Here is a 20,171-nt window from a genome sequence, read left to right on the forward strand (position 1 = left end):
CTAATTCATGAGCTATTTAATAAAGTATGGTCTTTAATCACCATTAGTATTTTGGTTTAGCTTATTGAGCCATACAATTGGACGTGTTTATACTACAACGGGACTAGAAACAAGAGAAGTCTCTTAGCGATTATGTATTAATAACAATTAAAAATTAGTCCCATTTTATTACCATATCATTAGCAACAAATGCTGTCACATAGAATTCATGTAATCATTGAAGAATTTAAAAAGCTAAGTAGAAGAAGACTCTTGCCAACAACATTTAATTTTGATTATACACTCAACTCTGTACTTAACAAAATATCTACAATTAAGATTGATTTGTATGTAATTTTTATTTTATACTAATATTATATTTTTGCTAAGTAATTTTTGTAGAAAGATGACTTTAAGGTGATGCCTTTGCCCAAAACTAAAGTGGTAGGAGCAAATGAGTGTTTATTATTTTTTTTTCAGAAATCCTAGATGACTTATAATGGCTAGGCATGGTCATAGGCTTGTGAATCAAAACACACAAAAATCACTATATCTCTAATCTATATACTTCACTATAAACAATCCTTTTATCATCACAAATAGCGTTTAAAACTTAGCTTTAGCCTACAAAAATTTTTAAACAGTCTAATTCACTTCCCTCTTGGGCTACATATTACTTAACAGCTGATATCCGAGCCTTAACTTTATTATTGGCTTCGCATCCAAAAGTTAGTTTTCTAAAATTTTTATGAATGGTGTAGAATCATCTAAAGTTATAGAAGAAAGTTTTTATGTAGAGTTTAGTGTGTTAATATGATGACTATATGAAGCATGGAACCTGAGAGCTGGTAAAGAGATTTAGGACAAATTAGTAATTAGTTATGAAGGATTAAATATGTATGTGAAACTATTGGAATAACAAGGTCTATAGGAGATCGTGGGGTTGTTTATCTTAGAAAAATAACTTGAGCCCATGTTTGACTAAGTTACTAAGGTCTTGAGCAACTTTGGGTCATTCTAGGGTTTAGTATAGGGCAACTAAGATAATAAGAGTTTAAGGGTTCAAAGAATACTAAAAGGGTCCTAGTACCACTAATATGTAATATGGTGTAGAGTAAAAGATCCTAGTGCCTCTAAGGCAAAATATTAAACAAGAGTGCACTAGGATAAGGATCAAATCTATAAGACTTATGGTGGGTCTAAAGCTAACCTACTCCAAAAAAGATGTTAACAAATATATTATATTTTAGGGGATCTTGAGTGTAAGGTTATGTGCTTATTCATGGAGGCAGTTGAAAGTTTTCCTTGTCTCAGAAAGTGTTTATAACTATTATGTATGGGACACCCATAATGAAATGTAAATAGGGGTACTTATTTATTAGTGTAAACTCATTTCTAAGTAGAGTTTGGGAAGTCAAAGGGCTTTCATGTTCTATAGATTTGCTTACAACAATAAATAAACATGTGCTCCTGAGAGAGGGCAACATTTGTAACCAATAATAAATATTAGTAAAATCATGAAAATTGGCTTGCATCCCATAGTTGCTTTTCTTTTTTATATTTTTCATGTATAAACTATGATATCTCTTACAACTTTTTTTTTTAATCTGTGTGTATTAGATCTTTGTAGTATACTACGATAATAAATTATCTAGCAGTACCACCAATATTTTAGCTTGCAATATTCATATATAAAAATTGGAGGGCAACATTTGCTTCAACCACAAAAGTTTGTTCACATTAAATATGTTAAGCATGGTTATAGTGTCATATATAATTTTGCCAACTTTAAAAAACATATGCCAAGATTAGGGGTGAACTTAAATTACAATGTCAAATGAATAACATCCCAACCATGGAGCCATAAATGTCTCACTTCTATCATCCATTATTACATCAATTTAATGTGGAAGCAGATATGGGTAAGGGGACAATCTTGGAAGTAACCTTGAAGAAACATTCAGATTAAAATCTCAGGCATGATTATAGCCAAGCAAATCCTTCTATAAATATTTTTATATGCATTTAAGGAAATTTATTTGAAAAACCATTTTTAGCAAATATGATATTTTTTTCGAGAAGTCTCAAGTGAATGTCAAACTTATACACAATCCTCATTTGGACTACTACTTCGTTGGTAAGATCAAAGCTATGACCTCAAGATGGCAGTAACTGTAATAACCTTATTTGAAAAACAAAAATTGGGATCCAAGAGGAAGCACTATGGTGCCTGTAAATGCCACCATGGCGGTGAAGGCTCTGTTATGCAATAACTCTAGGATTTACATGCAGTGCAACGATGCTGGAAAGTTAGTCGCCGCTATGCTGGGAAGTTAGGCATCGTGTTGTTGGGCACTGAATCAATTTTTTAATATATTTAATATAAATATCCCTCATCACCTTCCTTTTATCCCCTTATTCATTTGGCTTGCTGGGGGAGAAAAGAAAGAAGAAAGAGAAGAGAAGGGAGAGATAAAAGGAGATGGAAAGCTCTCCAAGGAATATTCATCTGCCACTCCTATTATAAAAAATATTTTGATAGTAGTAAGTGACATATACTCTATTTTTATTTTCAATGATTTTGAGTTTGATATATTTCTCTCCTAAATGTGATAAAAATATGATATCTCCCTTTCTAGGAAACTTTTACCATTTAATTTTTGGTATGCGATAACTATCATTATTATGAATATTTTGACTAGTTTATATGAAACTTTCACTAGATAAATTGATAGTTAAAATTTTCTAAAGTTAATGAATAGTTTATCGATTCCCCTGCATTTCAATATTATTGTATTTTATACATGAAGTTGAATATTAACTTGGATATAGAAAATGATAAGATTGATCTATGGATGTATTTGCATGTAAGCAAGAAATAATATTTATCAATACTATACTTAATACAAGTTAGCTTTTAAAATATTAATACCATGTACATGAGGGTGGTCAACAAGTTTTTCATAAAATAAAATATTTATGGTGTAATCCTAATTGTAGTCTATAACTGATTGACTGAATGACACTGACATGTAGAGAGTAATGACTCTTAATAATTTAATGAAAGTCGCCTATGAATTGATTTAAGGATTATGAATGTTTATGGTAATATAAAGACTGATGATGAAATGGTTAATAATTGGGTTAAATTAAAGACTAAAGATAAATTAGTGGATAATTGAGGTTAAAGATATTGAAAATACTAAATAAAAGATGGATGTCCTGCATTGTTGAATTCAACATTAATAAGCATATATGATAATATATATAATTGCACATATGATGTGATATATACAAAAATGACATATATGAATGATGATAGATTAGACAAAGGATAGATATGATTGATGATTGATAAGTCTGACAATTGATAAGACTGATGGCACATAAGATATGATATACAATAATTGATTGACTAATAACATGAGTAATTGATCACATGATCGACATATAGCTAGGTTGAAAGGGTTTTGATATGAACTTGTGATATGTTATAAGGATATGAATGATATAATATGATAAGATTGTATATGAATTGCATGATATATTAACTTCTACATATTCCTATAGTTACATGTTTGCTGCTTCTATTTGATGCACTGACTTTAGTTGTAGATATTGGTTATTTGTTGGGCTATGTGCTTATTATGTGATTTTTACATGTTTTTTGACAAGGGTAAGAATTTTATAGATTGAAGTCATTCTGGGCTGATGGCTGGAGCTTCTTTATGCATCTATTGGTCTTTCTTTTTTTTCTTGTAGTCATGATATATTTATCATAATAAACTGGTTGTAGTGGCTGAGTATTATGGTTATTGTAAATATATTATTTTGGGCTTGAAATAATATAAATATTTAATATTAATGCATTAAAGGTTCCCCAATTCATGGAATTTTTTTAGCTCTGGTTAATATGTAAAATGTTCATAATGATGTAATTCGTCCAACATTAGATCATAGAGCGTCATAATAACATTCTAAAGAATGACCAATATTCACCTTTCATTCATGATGCATATGGCATTCATAGGTATAATTGATCCCAAGGGGATTCAATTCAACGTCTTCCATGCATGTTAATGTCATCGAGTAATGCTCCAACATATAATCTTAAGTAACTGAAATATAATTGGTGGATTTCTCTTGACTCATCTTCACATGTTAATATTATTAATACTATGAAAATAACCTTAAAAGGTTAAATATATTTGGTGGATTTTTCTTAACCTCTTCCACATAGATTAATATTATCGAGTAGATGCTTTTAAAAATCATCTCAAATAAACTAAACATCCTTACAGGATTGCTTTGGATCTCTTACATATGGATTATCATTATCGAGTAGCACTCTAACATAACCTCATATAGGTCGAATAACATCGATGGATTTATCTCGACCACTTTCATACATGTTAATATCATTGAATAATATTCTGATAAACAATCACAGGCATATTAAACATCTATACTGGATTTCTTTTAAAATCTCTCACCACATGTTAAGAATTAAGGTGTCACCTTACCAAAAAAACGCAAGGAAGTCATAATTTCAAAAAGAATTCATCATGACCTCCTTAACACATATAAGAAGCTTGGTTAAAATTACATCATTGATAAAATTTGTCACTATCATGATAAAATATTATTCATGCTTATACATCGAAGAAAAGAGATGCATGCGTCAACATGGCTTAGTCCCCTGTGGGGGGGAAGTTCTCACAATATCGGATCACAATAACACAAGATTAAGATTTCATTAGATATCATTACTTTTAATTACTTGATTAAGAACACCAGCCAAGCTTATATATAATATGATGAAACATATATTTATGGATTGCATAAATAAGAAGTCTTATTTCAATGTTGCATATAAAGCCATTAAAAATAGATAAAGCTATCACATTAAATTTGATTTATTTATAATTGGATTTGAGAAGTCAAATTCCAAGGTATCAACATTGCTCTGGGAGCCTCGCGATGCTAAGATAAGTGGCATCGCGACATTGTGCTCTTGAGTGGGGAGGTGAAATTGAGGGTACGATGCTGCGCTAGGTGGCACCGCCAATATTTCCAATGTTGGGATTATAGGAGAATTTGGAAGATTCTTTGGGAGCGTTGTGGCACTGTGGAGGCTAGCATTGAGGCACTAAACTAATTGGTAGTTTTTATATAATTAAAATATCTTAAACTATTAACTAATTCACCCAAAACCACCAAGTAATCTTATTGGAGAAGGCATGAGGAGAAGAGAGGAGAAGAAGAGGAGAGAATTTTTGGAGGCCAAAACTCGTGTTTCATCCTTCAGGCCATTTAGGAGTTCCGTAGAGCACGAGGTAGACTTTTGAACCGCAATATCCGATTTAAATTCCAATGGTTTTATTAAAAATTATGAATAAAAAAAAATATTTCTCTCACGTTTTATGATGTTTTCATTGTATAATTTTGATATGTTGTCATATGATTTATACTAGTAATGTGCATTTTAATATGCATTTCTTACATTATTATATGCTACATTGAATTTCTAATTTAGTTCATGTTGCATTTGCATTTGAATTATTCATAGCATGATATTGGTGATATTCTAATGTGTAAAAAAGTATACTATTTGATATGTTACAAGGGTCATACATGGTCTGTTCTGGCCACATCTGTTTAGTATTGGTGTGGGAGGAATTCTGGCCCAGTTGCTAAAAGCAGGTGTAGGAGATTATGTGGCACCGTTCTATTATGATTTTGACCCCACTTACTAGAGGCAGGTGTGAGAGTTTAAAGGAAGACATAAGTGAAAGTAGGGTTATAAGTAGGCATCAAAACATGTGTATTTTAATTATTTTCTTGTAGATGTTAATGTTTTTATAAATTAAGTATAAATACTATGTTGAGCATAATTTTAATAATTCTTGAAATTATGAATGAACCCCAATGAAATGTAAGAGTAAAGTGCGTGTGAACCTTTGATAGCAAGTGCTCTATGATGCATATGAATCTTCAAAACCCTCTATGAAAGTGGCTTCTAAGATGCAAATCAGGACTTGAAATCACAAGTCTGGTTTTGTTATTACTTTAATTATTCTTCACAATTTATTGTATTTATTTTAATTAATTAACTACTATATAATATTTTAATTTAAATATTGATATTTGTGATGAGTTTGAGATAAAAGTCTTCCGAGCTAGTTATGCTTATCCTATAATAATTTTTTTTAATTTCAAGGAAAGATAAATGATCTAGCAGAATAAAAAGATAAAGAGGTACAATATTCTTCTAAGCCTAAGTGATTGAGGTACTCTCTTGTAATCCAGTTTTAAATTCTACTCATGTATAAATGATTGAAAGTTCATTTTCAACTATTTTATTATTTGGATTTTATATTAGCTCTCCTTGTCTCTATTGATGGTTGAGTTGTTTAATTATAAGATTAAGATTTCAATCTTCCACTACATCCTAGGGCATCATATCATCATAGGGACTAAAAGTCTTGATTACATCTAAATTTAGTCCTCCTAACATGGATAGTCAATGCTTATTTCAAAGGAGGATCGTAGATGTTGAGGATGAGGAGTAAACGCGCCACAATGACGAAACAAGCAAGAAATTAAAAGCAGCAAAAAATATGAAGGATATCAGGATTTAATGTGGTAAAACTCAGAATAGGGAAAAAAATCATAGAGCCACACCACATCAAGAAATCTACTATGAAAATTGAGAGAAATAAATGCAAATTTCTCTTCTCTCTCACTCTCTCCCTACTTCTCTTCTCACATGCACCGTTTTCAATGTCTAACATATTAAAAATACAACCGAAAGCCAAGTAAATAACCCCAAGGGACTCAATCCCTTAGAAAAATAAGAAAGAAAATAATCTAGTTTGTCTCGAGTCTCGCAACACCAGTTTCGGTCGATATGGCGTTCAAACCTCTATCTTGATCCGCTGTGGCGTTCCGCTCTATGCTGTTCAATGCTGGGGCGCTCAGGAACACAACATCGGGGCGCCAGGATACGCAGCGCTCGGGTATACAGCGCCAGGACATTGTACGGGAAAAAAATTTTTTGGTTGCAGCCTAAGTAGGGGTAAACCCCATGCACCCTCAGTGAGCATGAGAAACTTGAGGTCTGAGGCAATAAAACAACCCGATTGATCAACACAATCAGATTCCACACATAACAGGAGCCTCACTATTAGCACTGAAAGTCTTTATTGACACAAAACATGGTTTATCCAACGAGGGCAATTAACATCTTTTTCATGGGAGATTAGAGCCTCACCATAAGAATTATGGGCCTAAATTGCCTCAAATAGTTTTTAAGCTTGTTTTATACATTTTCCCCCCATTTTTCACTATAGAGAATTGAATCTTGATTGCCTCCAATGATTTTTACACTCTTGTGAGATAATTATTCTCAACTTTATAGGGGATAACTAGAGTCTAAGTAAGAAAACTATGCATATCCCCTATCCTTAATATTGTATTCATATATCTACAATAGGAGGTAGAGGGAAAATTCAGAGTGAAATTTGCAAATTTTTAAAAAATTATCAAAATTCTTCAATTTATACATTATTTTCCTTTTAAAATAGAGGAAAAACAACAAATCTAAAAATAATTAATTTTTCATTAAGATGCATGCACATGGAGCCCTACATGCAAACTATCAATAACAATGGTTGCATCCTACATAAACCACTCTGAGCCTACTTCCGAGCATGGACAAGACTATTTCAGAATTTTTATGGTGGTCGAGATTATTTTTTATGCTCTGAACTCAATTTTGACACTTTCTGGGCCCCATAGAGCCTATTCAGTTAATTCTAAGTAATTTGAAAATTTTTATAGGAAAATTCCCCCATATTTTTTGCTCCAATGGACGTATTGATTTCATAAAAGGCTAAAATTATAACTAAAAAGATTTTATATGGTCCATGACCATGAGAGAAGTTCCACATTGATGTTTATGGAGTATTCATTCCTCTTTTTTTTTTTTTTTTTTTTTTTTTGAAATTATAATTTTGCACCGCTATTTTTTTAGAAGACTTAAACTTCATATGACATTAGCTTTGATGTCTGAAATTAGGGGGCAAATTATACATCATTGAAAATCAATTTGACCAAGCATGAATCTCCATAGATATTTAAATAGAAAGATATAGGTCCCAACTCTTTATATGAAGAGGGGTTGGGACCTTGGTTTGAGATTCAAGAGAGATTAGAGGATTAAAAAATATTGGAGCTCCACCGCTTCACTATTATTGTCGGACCCCCTCCCGACCAACGTCACCAGACCTTCACTTGACTACCATCGTTGGACCAATGCATAACCGCTATCACCTGACTATCGCTAAACCTCCATCTTCAAACCACTAATCGATCTATATCATATCACTACCAGATCACTATCCCAAGACCACCTCCGAACTACCACAGTTGCCTGATTACAGTCCTCAAACCATTTTTGCCCGACTATGATTGTCTAATTGATGTCGACTAACTGCTTTGACCATCGACACTTGACTATAGTCATTCGATCACCATCGCCGACTAAGATCCTCTAACCTCATTTTCCTGGCTACAGTCATCTGGCCATTGTTATCTAACTACAGTCTTCCAACTACAGCTCTCTAAACATCACCACCTTACTTTGATACTCCGACCATCGCCATTAGACTATGACCCTCCAACCATTGTCATCAAACTACGTTCCTCCGACCACTACCACTAACTACAATCCTCTAATCATTATCGCCTAATTGTAGTCATTCCACTATTGCCGCTTAACTAAGTTCTTCTAATCACTGCTGCCAATTGCAAACCTTTGACCATCATCACTCGATTGTTATCATTTGATCACTAATACTCAAGTGCAATCCTCTATCCATCACTTAAATGTTAATGCATGCTTTCGGCATCACCTTTGACTTCGGACATCAATATTAGTATTTATTCTTGACATATTAGTCTTTGATATCCCCTTCTTGAAGGAGTATGATCAAACAAATAAGCAAAACAATATCTCAAATCATAGAACTCTTCTAACTTCCATTAAGTAATACATTTTTTATATAATATGTTTACTTCATTAAAACAACACCTTTCTTCAATGATAAACACTAATTGAATCATTTCAATAATGTTGGGTCTCTTAATTTTTCCTTTTTAACAAGTTTTTGATAAACTTATTTATATATCTCACAACTCTTATTTTATTTATTTGTGTAATGCATAATCTTATAATATTAAAATATTAATTTCTTTAATTCAACCACTACAAATGTCCTGAGTCGCAACAATAAACAGAATTTTATCCAAGCGGTTCTTACAAGCAACTGTGGACAAACATAACATGACGATCTCGTTGTATTAAGCAACAGATTGTTTTTCGATTTCGTCCAAATAAACTGGTTCATGAAAACCACAAGGATTACGCCAGTTGAGTCAACAAGGGAGAGTGAAGAACTCCTCAGTCAGCTAAGTTTCACGCCGCCGCCGCCGCCTCATCCTGCAAGCCTGCTGTTGACAATAAACCATGATCCAAGAAACAAGGTCGTTCCTACTCGATCCACTTTCTAGGGTTTTAATTCTTTCTTCTTTCCTTTCAACTTCGATTCTGCGCTGTGTCTTAAAGTTGACATCTTGAGAAAGGTGAAGCATTTCTCAGTCTAGTCTACAATTGGCCGTCGACTCCTGCTTCCCGTAAACCCTTACCAAAGCAGTAAGGTCCGTTCTTTTCTAAGTTCCGCTTACTAGTGTTTCCCCTCTTTCTTCGTTTCCTCTTGTCTCTGATTCTAATATCGTGCCTTCCCCTCAGAACCCTAGTTCATAATGTCGCACAGCAATAAACTGTCCAATCTGTCTCTGCTCAATTCAACCTGTTTAGGCTAAAAAGTTCGAATCTTTCTGTGCGAATGTGGATGATTGTTATTTCGATTGATAAAGATGACTCTTTTATATGAATTCTAAACTTTTGATTTCATTCGATTCGTCTTTATGTGCTGTGCAGATCGATGGAGTACACTTCAAGTGAGGATGATGAGCTTATAGAGGACTACGTAGATCTAGAAGAAGATATCATGACCTCTGACGTCGAGCAACAGGCCGGGGAAGTTGCTGCCAGCCTTCATTTCTTCAACCACCAGGATAATTCTTTGTCTTTAGTCCATACCATTGGAAATGAGCTCATTGTATCCGAGGCAGATGTGAAGAGTCAGGACCCTCATCTAGGAATGGAATTTGAATCTGATACTGTTGCCAGGTTGTTTTACAATGCTTATGCGCTACGCCTAGGGTTTGGCATTCGGGTCGCGAGGTCGCGCAGCGAGAGACGAAAGGGGATTGAGGTTTTGGTCATGAAGAGATTTGTTTGCTTGAAGGAAGGCCATCACAAAAAGAAGGTCACCGAATTGGCTAACAAAAAGAAGAGGAAGCGTCTCTCTATAAGGGATGGATGCCCGGCGATGATGGAGGTGGTTCGCCGAGGTGCAGATAGATGGGTTATTACTAAATTAGTGTTGGAGCACACCCATGTCGTTGTTAGTCCAGATAAAGTGCGTGAGATCCAGCTTAACCAGTTGACAGGGAAGGATCGGGAGCATGAAAACTTACTAAGAGAGATGAGGCAGAAGATTTTTGGGGAAGGAGGTGCCCAGGGCCTCCTAGAACATTTCAAGAAAGTCCAAGCTGAGAATTCTGGTTTTTTCTATTCAATGAATGTAGATGATAGGAATTGTCTGGCTAACATATTTTGGGCTGATTCAAGAGCTCGAATTGCTTACAAGTACTTTGGTGATGCGGTTGTATTTGATACAACATACAAGAAGAATGAGAATATGATGCCATTTGCTGCATTCAGCGGTGTCAATCACCATCTACATCCAGTTAATTTTGGATGCGCTTTAATAATAGACAAGACTGAATCCTCTTATGCTTGGTTGTTTGAGACTTGGTTAACCGCAATGTCGGGACGCCATCCAATCTCGTTAACCACCGATCAAGGCAAGGCCTTGGGGGCTGCTGTCGCCAAGGCATTCCCTACTACTCGCCATAGGATCTGCAAATGGCGAGTCTTATCTAGATGCAAGAAGAAGCTCGCCGATGTTTACTCCAGGTATCCTAATTTGCCAGAAGAGCTCAGAAAATATGTTTTGGAGTGTGAAACATCTGATGTGTTTGAAGCTTGTTGGAAGCTGGTTCTTGATAAGTATAATCTCAGAGAGAATTCATGGCTACAGTTAGTATACAATATTCGTAACAAATGGGTTCCTGCATATCTGAAGGACTCATTCTTTGCAGAATTACACACCACTCAAAGATCAGAAAGTATAAACACTTTCTTCCGAAAGAACTTTGACACAAAGATCTCTTTGCAAGCTTTCATCTCTAAGTTTGATCAAGCCATGGATAATCGTTATGAGAAGGAATTGCAGGAAGATTTTGATGCATTGCGTTCCCAACAGATTCTGAAGACAGACTCACATATGGAGAAACAAACAGCCGGCATTTACACGAGGGCGGTATTCGAAAGATTTCAGGCAGAATTAGTTGAAGCCTTGGATCACTACACAGAAAAAATTCAAGATGGTGCTATCAGCAAATATACCGTCGAAAGGCATGGAGATGATCATATTCATAGAAGGCACATTGTTGCTTTTAATGAGTCGGAGAAGAAAGCAGTCTGTACTTGCTACAAGTTTGAATCCTCAGGCATATTATGTAAGCATGTTCTTGTAGTCTTCTTTTTCAACGGTGTAGTTTTACTTCCAGAACATTATATTCTGAAGCGGTGGACGAAGAAGGCAAAGAGTGGAATTGTCTTTGATGAAGGCGATGTGGAAACTCAAAGTTACTGTCAAGAATCTCCCACTTTAAGATATCATGATATTTTCCATGATGCTTTAAAGGTTGCAGAGAAGGGAGCAGCATCAATAGAGACTTATAAGTTTGCAAAAGAAGTGCTACTTAAAGCTTTTTCAGAAATTGCTGGCCTCGAGGAAGAGGTGCTCAGACATGGATATCAACATGTCTGAAGCTTTCCTTTGTTGCATTTCCAATATCCACTGCTCTGAAAGAACTTTGTGGTTGCAGACATCATGTTTTGATCTGTTGCTTCAAGAACTGAGCCTGAGGTTTATTGGGCAATCTCAAGGAAAACTGTAAGCTATTGAATGATGCACTTAAGAGGGCTTGATATTTCTGCGGTGCAGGAACCAGCTCTTTATAGATATGGTGAGTTGAAATGGTTTGCTTTTACGAGTTCTTCATCTTCCCTGAGAAGAAGATGCTGTAAATATTTTTAGAATTACAATTTTCTTTTATAAGCTGCTATTATCATCTACTGTTATTTATGAACTGTAACTCCCCTTTTTATTATTATATTACTTGGCAGATCCTATTCTGGTTGTAAAACAACTTTGTACTAGTGGCATTTAATTCCTTCATGAGTAACCTTGCATTTCCTTTTATTTTTTTCCAATGCAAGGATCATTTCCTGCATGCTGGTACTGATATTTTTGGTTTTTGATTGGCTTTAAGAGTTTCAGGCAATTTGATAATTTTAAAAAAGTTCCAAAATTTAAGAGTGTCATCTGAAATGCCTTGATTTAAAATTAGACTTCACTGAAACTGTAAAGTAATCATTTATAATCTAATTAAAAAAAAAACTTTTTTTATTTAATTATGTAATTTAAGATATTTTATAAAAACTGATTGAAATAAAAACCTATGTTGTTGCACGTTGCACCATCTGATTTGTTATCAGCGACAATAAACAAGTGGAAAAAAAATAGCTTCAAGAAGGCAACACAGTATTCTAATAGGACAACAAGATGAATAATTAAAGAAATGTCACAGCTGCTTACCCCTGGTTTTCACAAAATGATTCTTCAATAAAATGCTCAAAAAATGGGAGGGAAAATAAATCAAATAATCGTTGTAGAGGACCAAACACTATGGAACAGTTTGGCTTTTCACCTAGCAACATCTCTCTGAATGTGTAGTTTATACTTTGAACATGTCTGGTTGGCTCTGGTTGGTTGCATAAATACGTGTAGATTAAGGCTTTCGTTTGGGACGGTTTTCTTACTGTTTCTTAAAAGAGCTTTCTAGTAAAAAAAAAATTATTTTTTTGTTATAAAAAGCAGAAAGAAAGTCATCTCAAACGAAGCCTAAAAGGAATGCAAATAAAATGTATATAATTTACTGCAAAATTGTTTTTACTTACTTTGAATCAGCCCATCATTAAATATAATCTTCTGATACCATGAATTTATCTCTGATCTGGGAGTCTGGAGCCATGGAATGCAAATTCAGATTCAAGGCTGCATGCACCATCCCCTCTCCAGATCGGTGTGATGGTGGGATCTTCATGCTCTGATATGTGATTTATATCATGCATTTCTATCCACCATTCTGCTACTTACACAAACGCCCATCTCTTCCATTTCCATGATTCTGCTCAAACCATTCAAAACTGCATAGATCACAGTAGTCTCAGGATGTTCACTATCATCAACGATGAACTCGCTGATGAGGCCATTCACTTCAATGCAGCTGCAACCAGGTATCTTCTTAGCACCAAAATTCTTCATCTTCTTCCTCACTTCAGTTACATCCTCCCACCTATCAGCTGCTGCATAAATATTAGCTATAAGCGTGTGAAGGCCGGAGTTCATTGATTCCAGCTTCACAACTTGCATAGCTATCTTCTTTCCTATTTGTATGTTTCCATGAATTCTGCAAGCGCCGAGAAGTGCTCCCCATAGAGGCAATACATCTTCATTGTTCTTATCTGAAATGCTCTCTATCAACCGTTCAGCTTCAGCCAAAAGACCAGCCCTTCCAAGAAGATCAACCAAACATCCATAATGTTCAATTTTAGGTTCTATTTGATGCACCAACTTCATCTCGCGGAAATGTCTACGACCTTCTTCTACGAGCCCTCCATGACAACAAGCACTTAGAACACCAATGAAAGTGATATCATCGGGTTCGACTCCTCGTGCTTTCATCTCATAGAATAGCTCAAGAGCATTTTGCGTTTGCCCATTTAAGGCGAGGCCGCAAATCATTGATGTCCATGTAACTCTATCCTTTTTTTTCACTTCCCTGAATATTTCCAAAGACTTATCAACAGAACCACATTTTGCGTGCATGACAATGAGCGCCGTGCTTACAACATTGTCAATTCTTATGTTGCTATCTTCAATGTATCTATGAATCCACTTCCCCTGATCCAGAGCTCCCAAATTAGCACATAATGTGAGAAGAGCCACCACAGTGAACTTATCAGGCTTAATTTTTTTCATCTGCATTTCTCTGAACATAGCAAGAGCTTCCTCAAAGTGATTATACTGCACATAACCATTGATCATGGCAGTCCAGAGAACAATATCTTTTACTGGGGCGCTGTCAAACAGCTTTCTAGCCTCATCCAACTGGCCAGTGTTCACATAACCAGAAACCATGGAAGTCCATGAGATCACATTTCTGATAGGCATGCTTTCGAAGAAATCAAATGCAGCATATAAATCACCGCATTTTGCATACATATCCAAAATTGCATTGCCAAGAGGAAGACTGAAACGATACTTTTCCTTCATGTAATTGTGAATCTTCTTCCCCTGCTCCAAATTTCTTAAAGCTATACAAGCTGAGATCGAGCTAACCAAAGTAGCTTCATCAGCCTTTACGCCAACTTTTTCCATCTCCTTAAAAACAGAGATCGCCATTTCGAACTCTCTACACTTGACATAAGACGCAATCAGCACATTCCAAGTAACAACGTCTGTCTGAGATATTTCATCAAACAGTATTCGTGCGGTTTTAATATCACCCAATTCGGCATACATATCTATCAGGGAATTTCTAACAAATGGATCAAACTCAAATCCACTCTTTGAAACAAGCCCATGAGTCTTCCTCCCTTCAGAATCCAAACGGAGACAGCCGAAGGCCTTGAGAACGAAGGGGTAAGTGAAGTTATCTGGCGACAAATTCTCTTCCCTCATTCGACTGAAAAGCAAGATTGAATTTTTATGACTACCTTTCTTGGTGAGGGCCTTGATCATGAGATTGAAGGCAAAAAGATATGGGTTGCGCAGAGAATCAAACAACTTGAAGGCATAGTGAATGTTGCCGGAAAGTGGTTCGGTGAGGAAAACAAGGAGGTCGTCAATGATGTCTCTGCTTTGATCGAGTCCGGAGATGAGGACTTGGCTGTGGATTTGCTTGAGGGAATTGATCGATCTGCAGCGCTCAAGGAGAAGTACGTATTCTTTCTTGTTCAGTCTTGCAGGTTTGGCACCGGCGGCGGAGGAAGAGGATTGCCGAATAGTTTCCGAAAACAGAAAGAGAGAATTACGGGACATAACACAGTTGATTCGAGATCGAGAATTAGCTATCAGCTTATGGCACATTTTTTTTTTTTTTTTTGTATAGACAACGAAAATTGTGGAAACAAATAGGGAAATTTTTTTTACATGCATCATATTGTTCAAAGTCGGACGAATATGTCGCGTAATTTTTTCAAGATCCTCAGAATTCAGACAGATGCTTTCGTTCATAGATAATGATTATGTGGCAAAATTTCGAGGTAATATTTTCATCTCCGTCTCTCACTAGCTATTGAACATCAATGATGTTAACGTTTGCTTTTATAGGTTTAAAAATTTCGTTCAAACCTAAATCATAAAATCAGAAGTACATCATATCAACTGGTGATGGTTCTCCTGGCGGCTTTGCCGCCTTATAGGGGTGTCAATTTTTGACACTACCCGTAACACAACTCGAACCCTACTCGAAAAAATTCGGTTTCAGGTCTACCCGTGTGAGACCTCGTTCCCTTACTGTTCCTCTCAGATTTGGATTTTTCCTCTCAGGATCGTCCAGGCCGATTTTACATCGTCCAGGCCGATTTTCACTGTAGAAAATATCGGTTGACCCAGCAATCCGAAATTGACCCGAAAGTGACACGAAAACTTATATTTGACCCGAAAACTCGAGATTGACCCGATTTTTGACCCAAAAATTAGCAATTTTAGGTCAACTTCGGGTCATTCGTGTCGGGTCGAGTTGACCCAGACCCGAATCGGGTCGGGTTCGGTCCAGAAACCTGACCCGTTTTTAAAAACAGGTTGGGTTCGGGTTGACCCGAACAGTTCCGGGTTCGACCGAACCCGACCTGCTGACCCGAATTGACACCCCTAGCCGCCTATCGTGGCTGGCCTCAGGGAAGCTCTTTGGCCCTTGCCTTTATTTCTTTTAATTTTGGTGGCTTTTTGTTAGATTGTTTTGGTTTACTCCGTCTGGTTTGCCCGATGGCCCGCAAACACCTCTTCGATTCTGGCTTTTTAGATGGCCAATTCAAATCTTTTTCATTTCTCGATGTACTTTTTGGAAGTTCTTCGGATGTGAGTTTTCCTCAACTCAAAATTGTAACTAAGGTTTTGCTTGGGGCGGCTTTTTTGCTGCTTGCTGCTTCCTAGTTCAATATTTAAAAATTTTTGTGCTATAAACAGGGGCGGATTCAGCTTCTTTTCTCAGGGTGGACAAAAAAAAATTTTTTGATGGGGATGGACAAAAATGCCTAGGATTGATAAAATTAGGGCAAAAAATATTTTTGAGGTGGGCAAAATGCCTAAAATACTAAAAATATTCCAAAAAATCTCCTATAAATATTAAAAAAAAAAATTTTGAGGGTGGGCATTTGCCCACCCTAAGACTAGAGTGGATCCGCCCATGGCTATAAAGCTGCTTTAAGAAGCAACAAGAAAGCCATCCCAAACGAAGTCTACAGATTTGTTTGAATCAACTTTCTTACTGCTTCTTAAAACAGCTTTCTAGTATAAAATTTAATTTTTTTTACTAGATAACTGTTTTAAGAAGTAGTAAAAAATCATCCCAAACGATGCCTAAATATGTATCACGAGTCCGATCACTCTAGCCTTCGGGACTGGGCTAGCTTTCATTCCAATATACTTTTGAGATATTTTAATATAAATTTAGTTCCCTCATTCTCTTGTATCTTTCACCATCAACTTACAATAAAAATAATAAAATTAAATAACATTATCTCTTAATTGAAATTTCAAAAATATATATAATTATTTGAGATAGTCAGAGGATAACCATATGTGATTCCAATATATGTGTATAACAACATGTGATTCCCTTCAATAAAAATAAAAAATAAAAAAAAATAAAAAAACCACATGCTGATGATGTGTGAGCTTACCCCAACTGGAATATAGAATACATCATGCATGTCATCATGCCTTGATTGCTTGGCGGCCAGGCTAGCGGTGGCCAGCCCACTTTCCCACTCATATTCCTCAATTCATAGACAGTTCAAAGAGAGATAGATCTGTATCCTATAAATATTAAAAAGCAGCCATCTCTCTTTCTCGTAGATAACCAACAAAATTAACCGCCATGGACGGGTCATCCAACCACAACTCCAACCCCAACCCGGCCCGCATCATCTTAATCCCTTTCATGGCTCAAGGCCACATGATCCCCATGGTCGACATGGCCCGCCTCCTCGCCTCCTCCGGTGCCCTCGTCACTTTCATCACCACCCCAGTTAACGCCGCCCGCATCCGCCCTATTATTGACCACATTGAGAACTCCCATCTCCCTGTCCGCTTCGTCCAACTCCCCTTCCCCTCCGCTGACGCTGGCCTCCCTGCCGGCTGCGAAAACGCCGACCTCATCTCCTCCCCTGATCTCTTCAAATCCTTCATGGAAGCCCTCTCCCTTTTCGGAGAGCAAGTCAAGCTTTACCTCACTGCTGCAAACTCGACGGCGGTGCCGGCCGACTGCATTATCTTCGACTGCTTGAACTCCTGGGTTCGTGCGGTGGCTAAGAGCCTCGACATACCTCACATAATGTTCTACGGGCCGTCGTGTTTTTATATACTCTGCGCCCATCTTTTGAAGAAGCACCAGGTGCTGAAAAGCATTGATGATGATTATGAGCCATTTAAGGTTCCGGAGTTGCCGGAGCCGGTGGAGGTGATGAAGGCGCAGGTGATGAGGTGGATGGATAGGCCGGGCTGGGAGAAGATAAGTGAGGAGTTCTACAAGACCGAGAAGTCGGCATTCGGCGTTGTGATGAACACCTTTGAGGAGCTGGAGAAGTCGGGTTTGGATAAATTCAGGAAGGAGATTGGAAAGAAGGTATATTTTGATATTTTGTTCTGAACTTTAATGATTAGTCAGTCGTACGTATAATTAAGAAAGTATTAGTCCTTAATTATTCGATCTCTTTCATGATTCATGTTCAAATCTTCTTAAAAACTCAACCATGAATGAGAATTTCATATGAAATTGTCATCCAGAAAATAAGCTGTTGACTCCATGGTTGTAGCTTGTAGGCTTAAATTTGAATTCTTCAATGCAAATTAACAAATTAATGTCACCATCACAATGTTTTGAACCGCCCATTGCTCATTCAAACAGGTATGGCCCATCGGGCCATTGTCACTCGCCAACAAGGACTTGGATAGCAAGGTCATGAGAGGAAAAGCTTCTTCCATCGACACTGGGGTGTTATCAAGCTGGCTAGATTCCAAGACCCCCAATTCAGTCATGTTTGTGAGCTTTGGGAGCTTGTCACGCAATCCCATCTCCCAGCTTGTGCAGATCGGGCAAGGGCTTGAGTCTGCGTCATCTTCACAGTTGTCATTTATTTGGGTGGTGAAGGAGGCAGAAAGGAGCGAGGAAGTCGAGAATTGGTTGGCGGAGTTTGAGGAAAGAACAAAAGGGAGGGGGATGGTGATCAGAGGATGGGCGCCACAAGCGATGATTCTTGGCCATGTGACAGTGGGCGGATTTATGACACACTGTGGGTGGAACTCGACGTTGGAAGCGATTGCAGCTGGAGTGGTGATGGCGACATGGCCGAGATTTGGTGACCAGTTTGTTAATGAGAGATTGGTGGTGGATGTTTTGAGAATTGGGGTGGCGGTTGGGGCAAAGGTGCCGATTTTTTATGCGGATGAGATGAGTGGGAAAGGATTGGTGAAGGGGGAAGAGGTGAGGAAGGTGGTGGAGAAGGTGATGCAAGGAGGTGAGGAAGGGGAGGAGAGGAGGAAGAGGGCGAAGGAGTTGGCGGAGAAGGCGAGGAAGGCAATGGAGGAAGGAGGGTCTTCATTTGAGAATTTGAAGAGGGTAATCCAATTTGCTGAGGGAGAAAAAAAACATTTTGAATGAGGCTTTGATTTGTATTGTATCTATTTTTAGCATTTTGAAATGGGACTATATGTTGTTTTGTTGAGGTATGAATAAACATATGTTGTTTTATTTTTAGGGTTAGTCATTTTGTATTTTCTCAGTCCATTAAGAGAAAGAAGAATAGTTTATAATTTAAATATTATAAACTAAGAATATTAAATAATAAATAAAACATAAAATTAGAATCTTTGATCCTGTTCAATGTTTAATGAGAACCAAATAAACAGCTCTACTTTGTCCTCTTTCATTCTCTCAAAAACTACAAATCAATACTTTATTAATATATCATTCGATCATCTTTGAGATAGATTCAATGCTAACAAATTTCATTAATTTAATACAAAACCTCTCACATGTTTACACAATTTAAACAAAGATTCCTCCCAAAAATTTCATAATTTAGATCCTAAAAACTCCAAATCATTGCATAGTCAAGTGCTTGAGTGCCCAAATCAAGCGCTTAGGCACTTGGGCACTAGATCCTCCTTTTTGCATGGGGTAAAACTCCTGAACTATATAAAACAGGCACTTGGGCACCAGGTCGTTGTTCCATGCTCGATCAAGATCTTTTGATCTGTCTGGATCTAGTGCATGAGGGTCTATACATTGAGGATTCGTTTGAAACGATTTTCTTTCTGCTTCTTAAAGTATTTTTCTAGTATAAAAATTTTAATTTTTGTGATAAAAAGCTGATTTATGAAGCAATAAGAAAGCCCCCTCAAAAAAAAATTTTTTTTTTCTCATTATACTATTATTTAGATAATTTTTAGTTTTTATTACAAGAGGTTTTAGGCAATTGCCCCCCCTAAAAATGTTAAAATACTATGATCTTTAGGCAATTGACCCCAATATAATTAAATTCATTGTATAGATGTGTTATTGTTATGAAATGATGAAACATATATAAAGAGAAATAGTAAATCAAAATTTGTTCCGGGGGCGCTGCCCCCTTGGACCACCCG

General features: G+C 36.6%; 3 protein-coding genes across 6 annotated transcripts; 2 read left to right on the forward strand and 1 right to left on the reverse strand.

The window, feature by feature from the left end:
• Positions 1–9,254: 9,254 nt before the first annotated feature.
• On the forward strand, positions 9,255–12,416 carry LOC110101915 (protein FAR1-RELATED SEQUENCE 5-like). 4 transcript variants are annotated; one of them, XM_028697577.1, is made up of 3 exons: positions 9,255–9,528; positions 9,983–11,975; positions 12,064–12,416. In XM_028697577.1, exons 1-3 carry the CDS (start codon positions 9,509–9,511, stop codon positions 12,133–12,135), a joined length of 2,085 nt encoding a protein of 694 aa, XP_028553410.1. In that variant the 5' UTR covers positions 9,255–9,508; the 3' UTR covers positions 12,136–12,416. The 4 variants fall into 4 exon arrangements, with proteins under 4 accessions (XP_028553410.1, XP_028553412.1, XP_028553413.1 ...); XM_028697579.1 differs by having other exon boundaries at positions 9,256–9,699; XM_028697580.1 differs by having other exon boundaries at positions 9,256–9,694.
• Positions 12,417–12,561: 145 nt separating this feature from the next.
• Positions 12,562–15,540, reverse strand: LOC110101863 (pentatricopeptide repeat-containing protein At1g31430). Its single transcript, XM_020829936.2, has one exon. The coding sequence runs from the start codon at positions 15,537–15,539 to the stop codon at positions 13,365–13,367; it is 2,175 nt and encodes a 724-aa protein (XP_020685595.1). The 5' UTR covers position 15,540; the 3' UTR covers positions 12,562–13,364.
• A 1,713-nt stretch (positions 15,541–17,253) lies between these two features.
• On the forward strand, positions 17,254–19,284 carry LOC110101938 (UDP-glycosyltransferase 73C4-like). The gene is made up of 2 exons (XM_020830048.2): positions 17,254–18,153; positions 18,436–19,284. The coding sequence occupies exons 1-2, from the start codon at positions 17,407–17,409 to the stop codon at positions 19,186–19,188; spliced, it is 1,500 nt and encodes a 499-aa protein (XP_020685707.1). The 5' UTR covers positions 17,254–17,406; the 3' UTR covers positions 19,189–19,284.
• The last annotated feature ends 887 nt before the right edge of the window (positions 19,285–20,171 follow it).

The sequence above is a fragment of the Dendrobium catenatum genome, unplaced genomic scaffold (assembly GCF_001605985.2).
Source record: "Dendrobium catenatum unplaced genomic scaffold, ASM160598v2 fragScaff_scaffold_974, whole genome shotgun sequence".
NCBI classification, from domain to species: Eukaryota; Viridiplantae; Streptophyta; class Magnoliopsida; order Asparagales; family Orchidaceae; genus Dendrobium; species Dendrobium catenatum.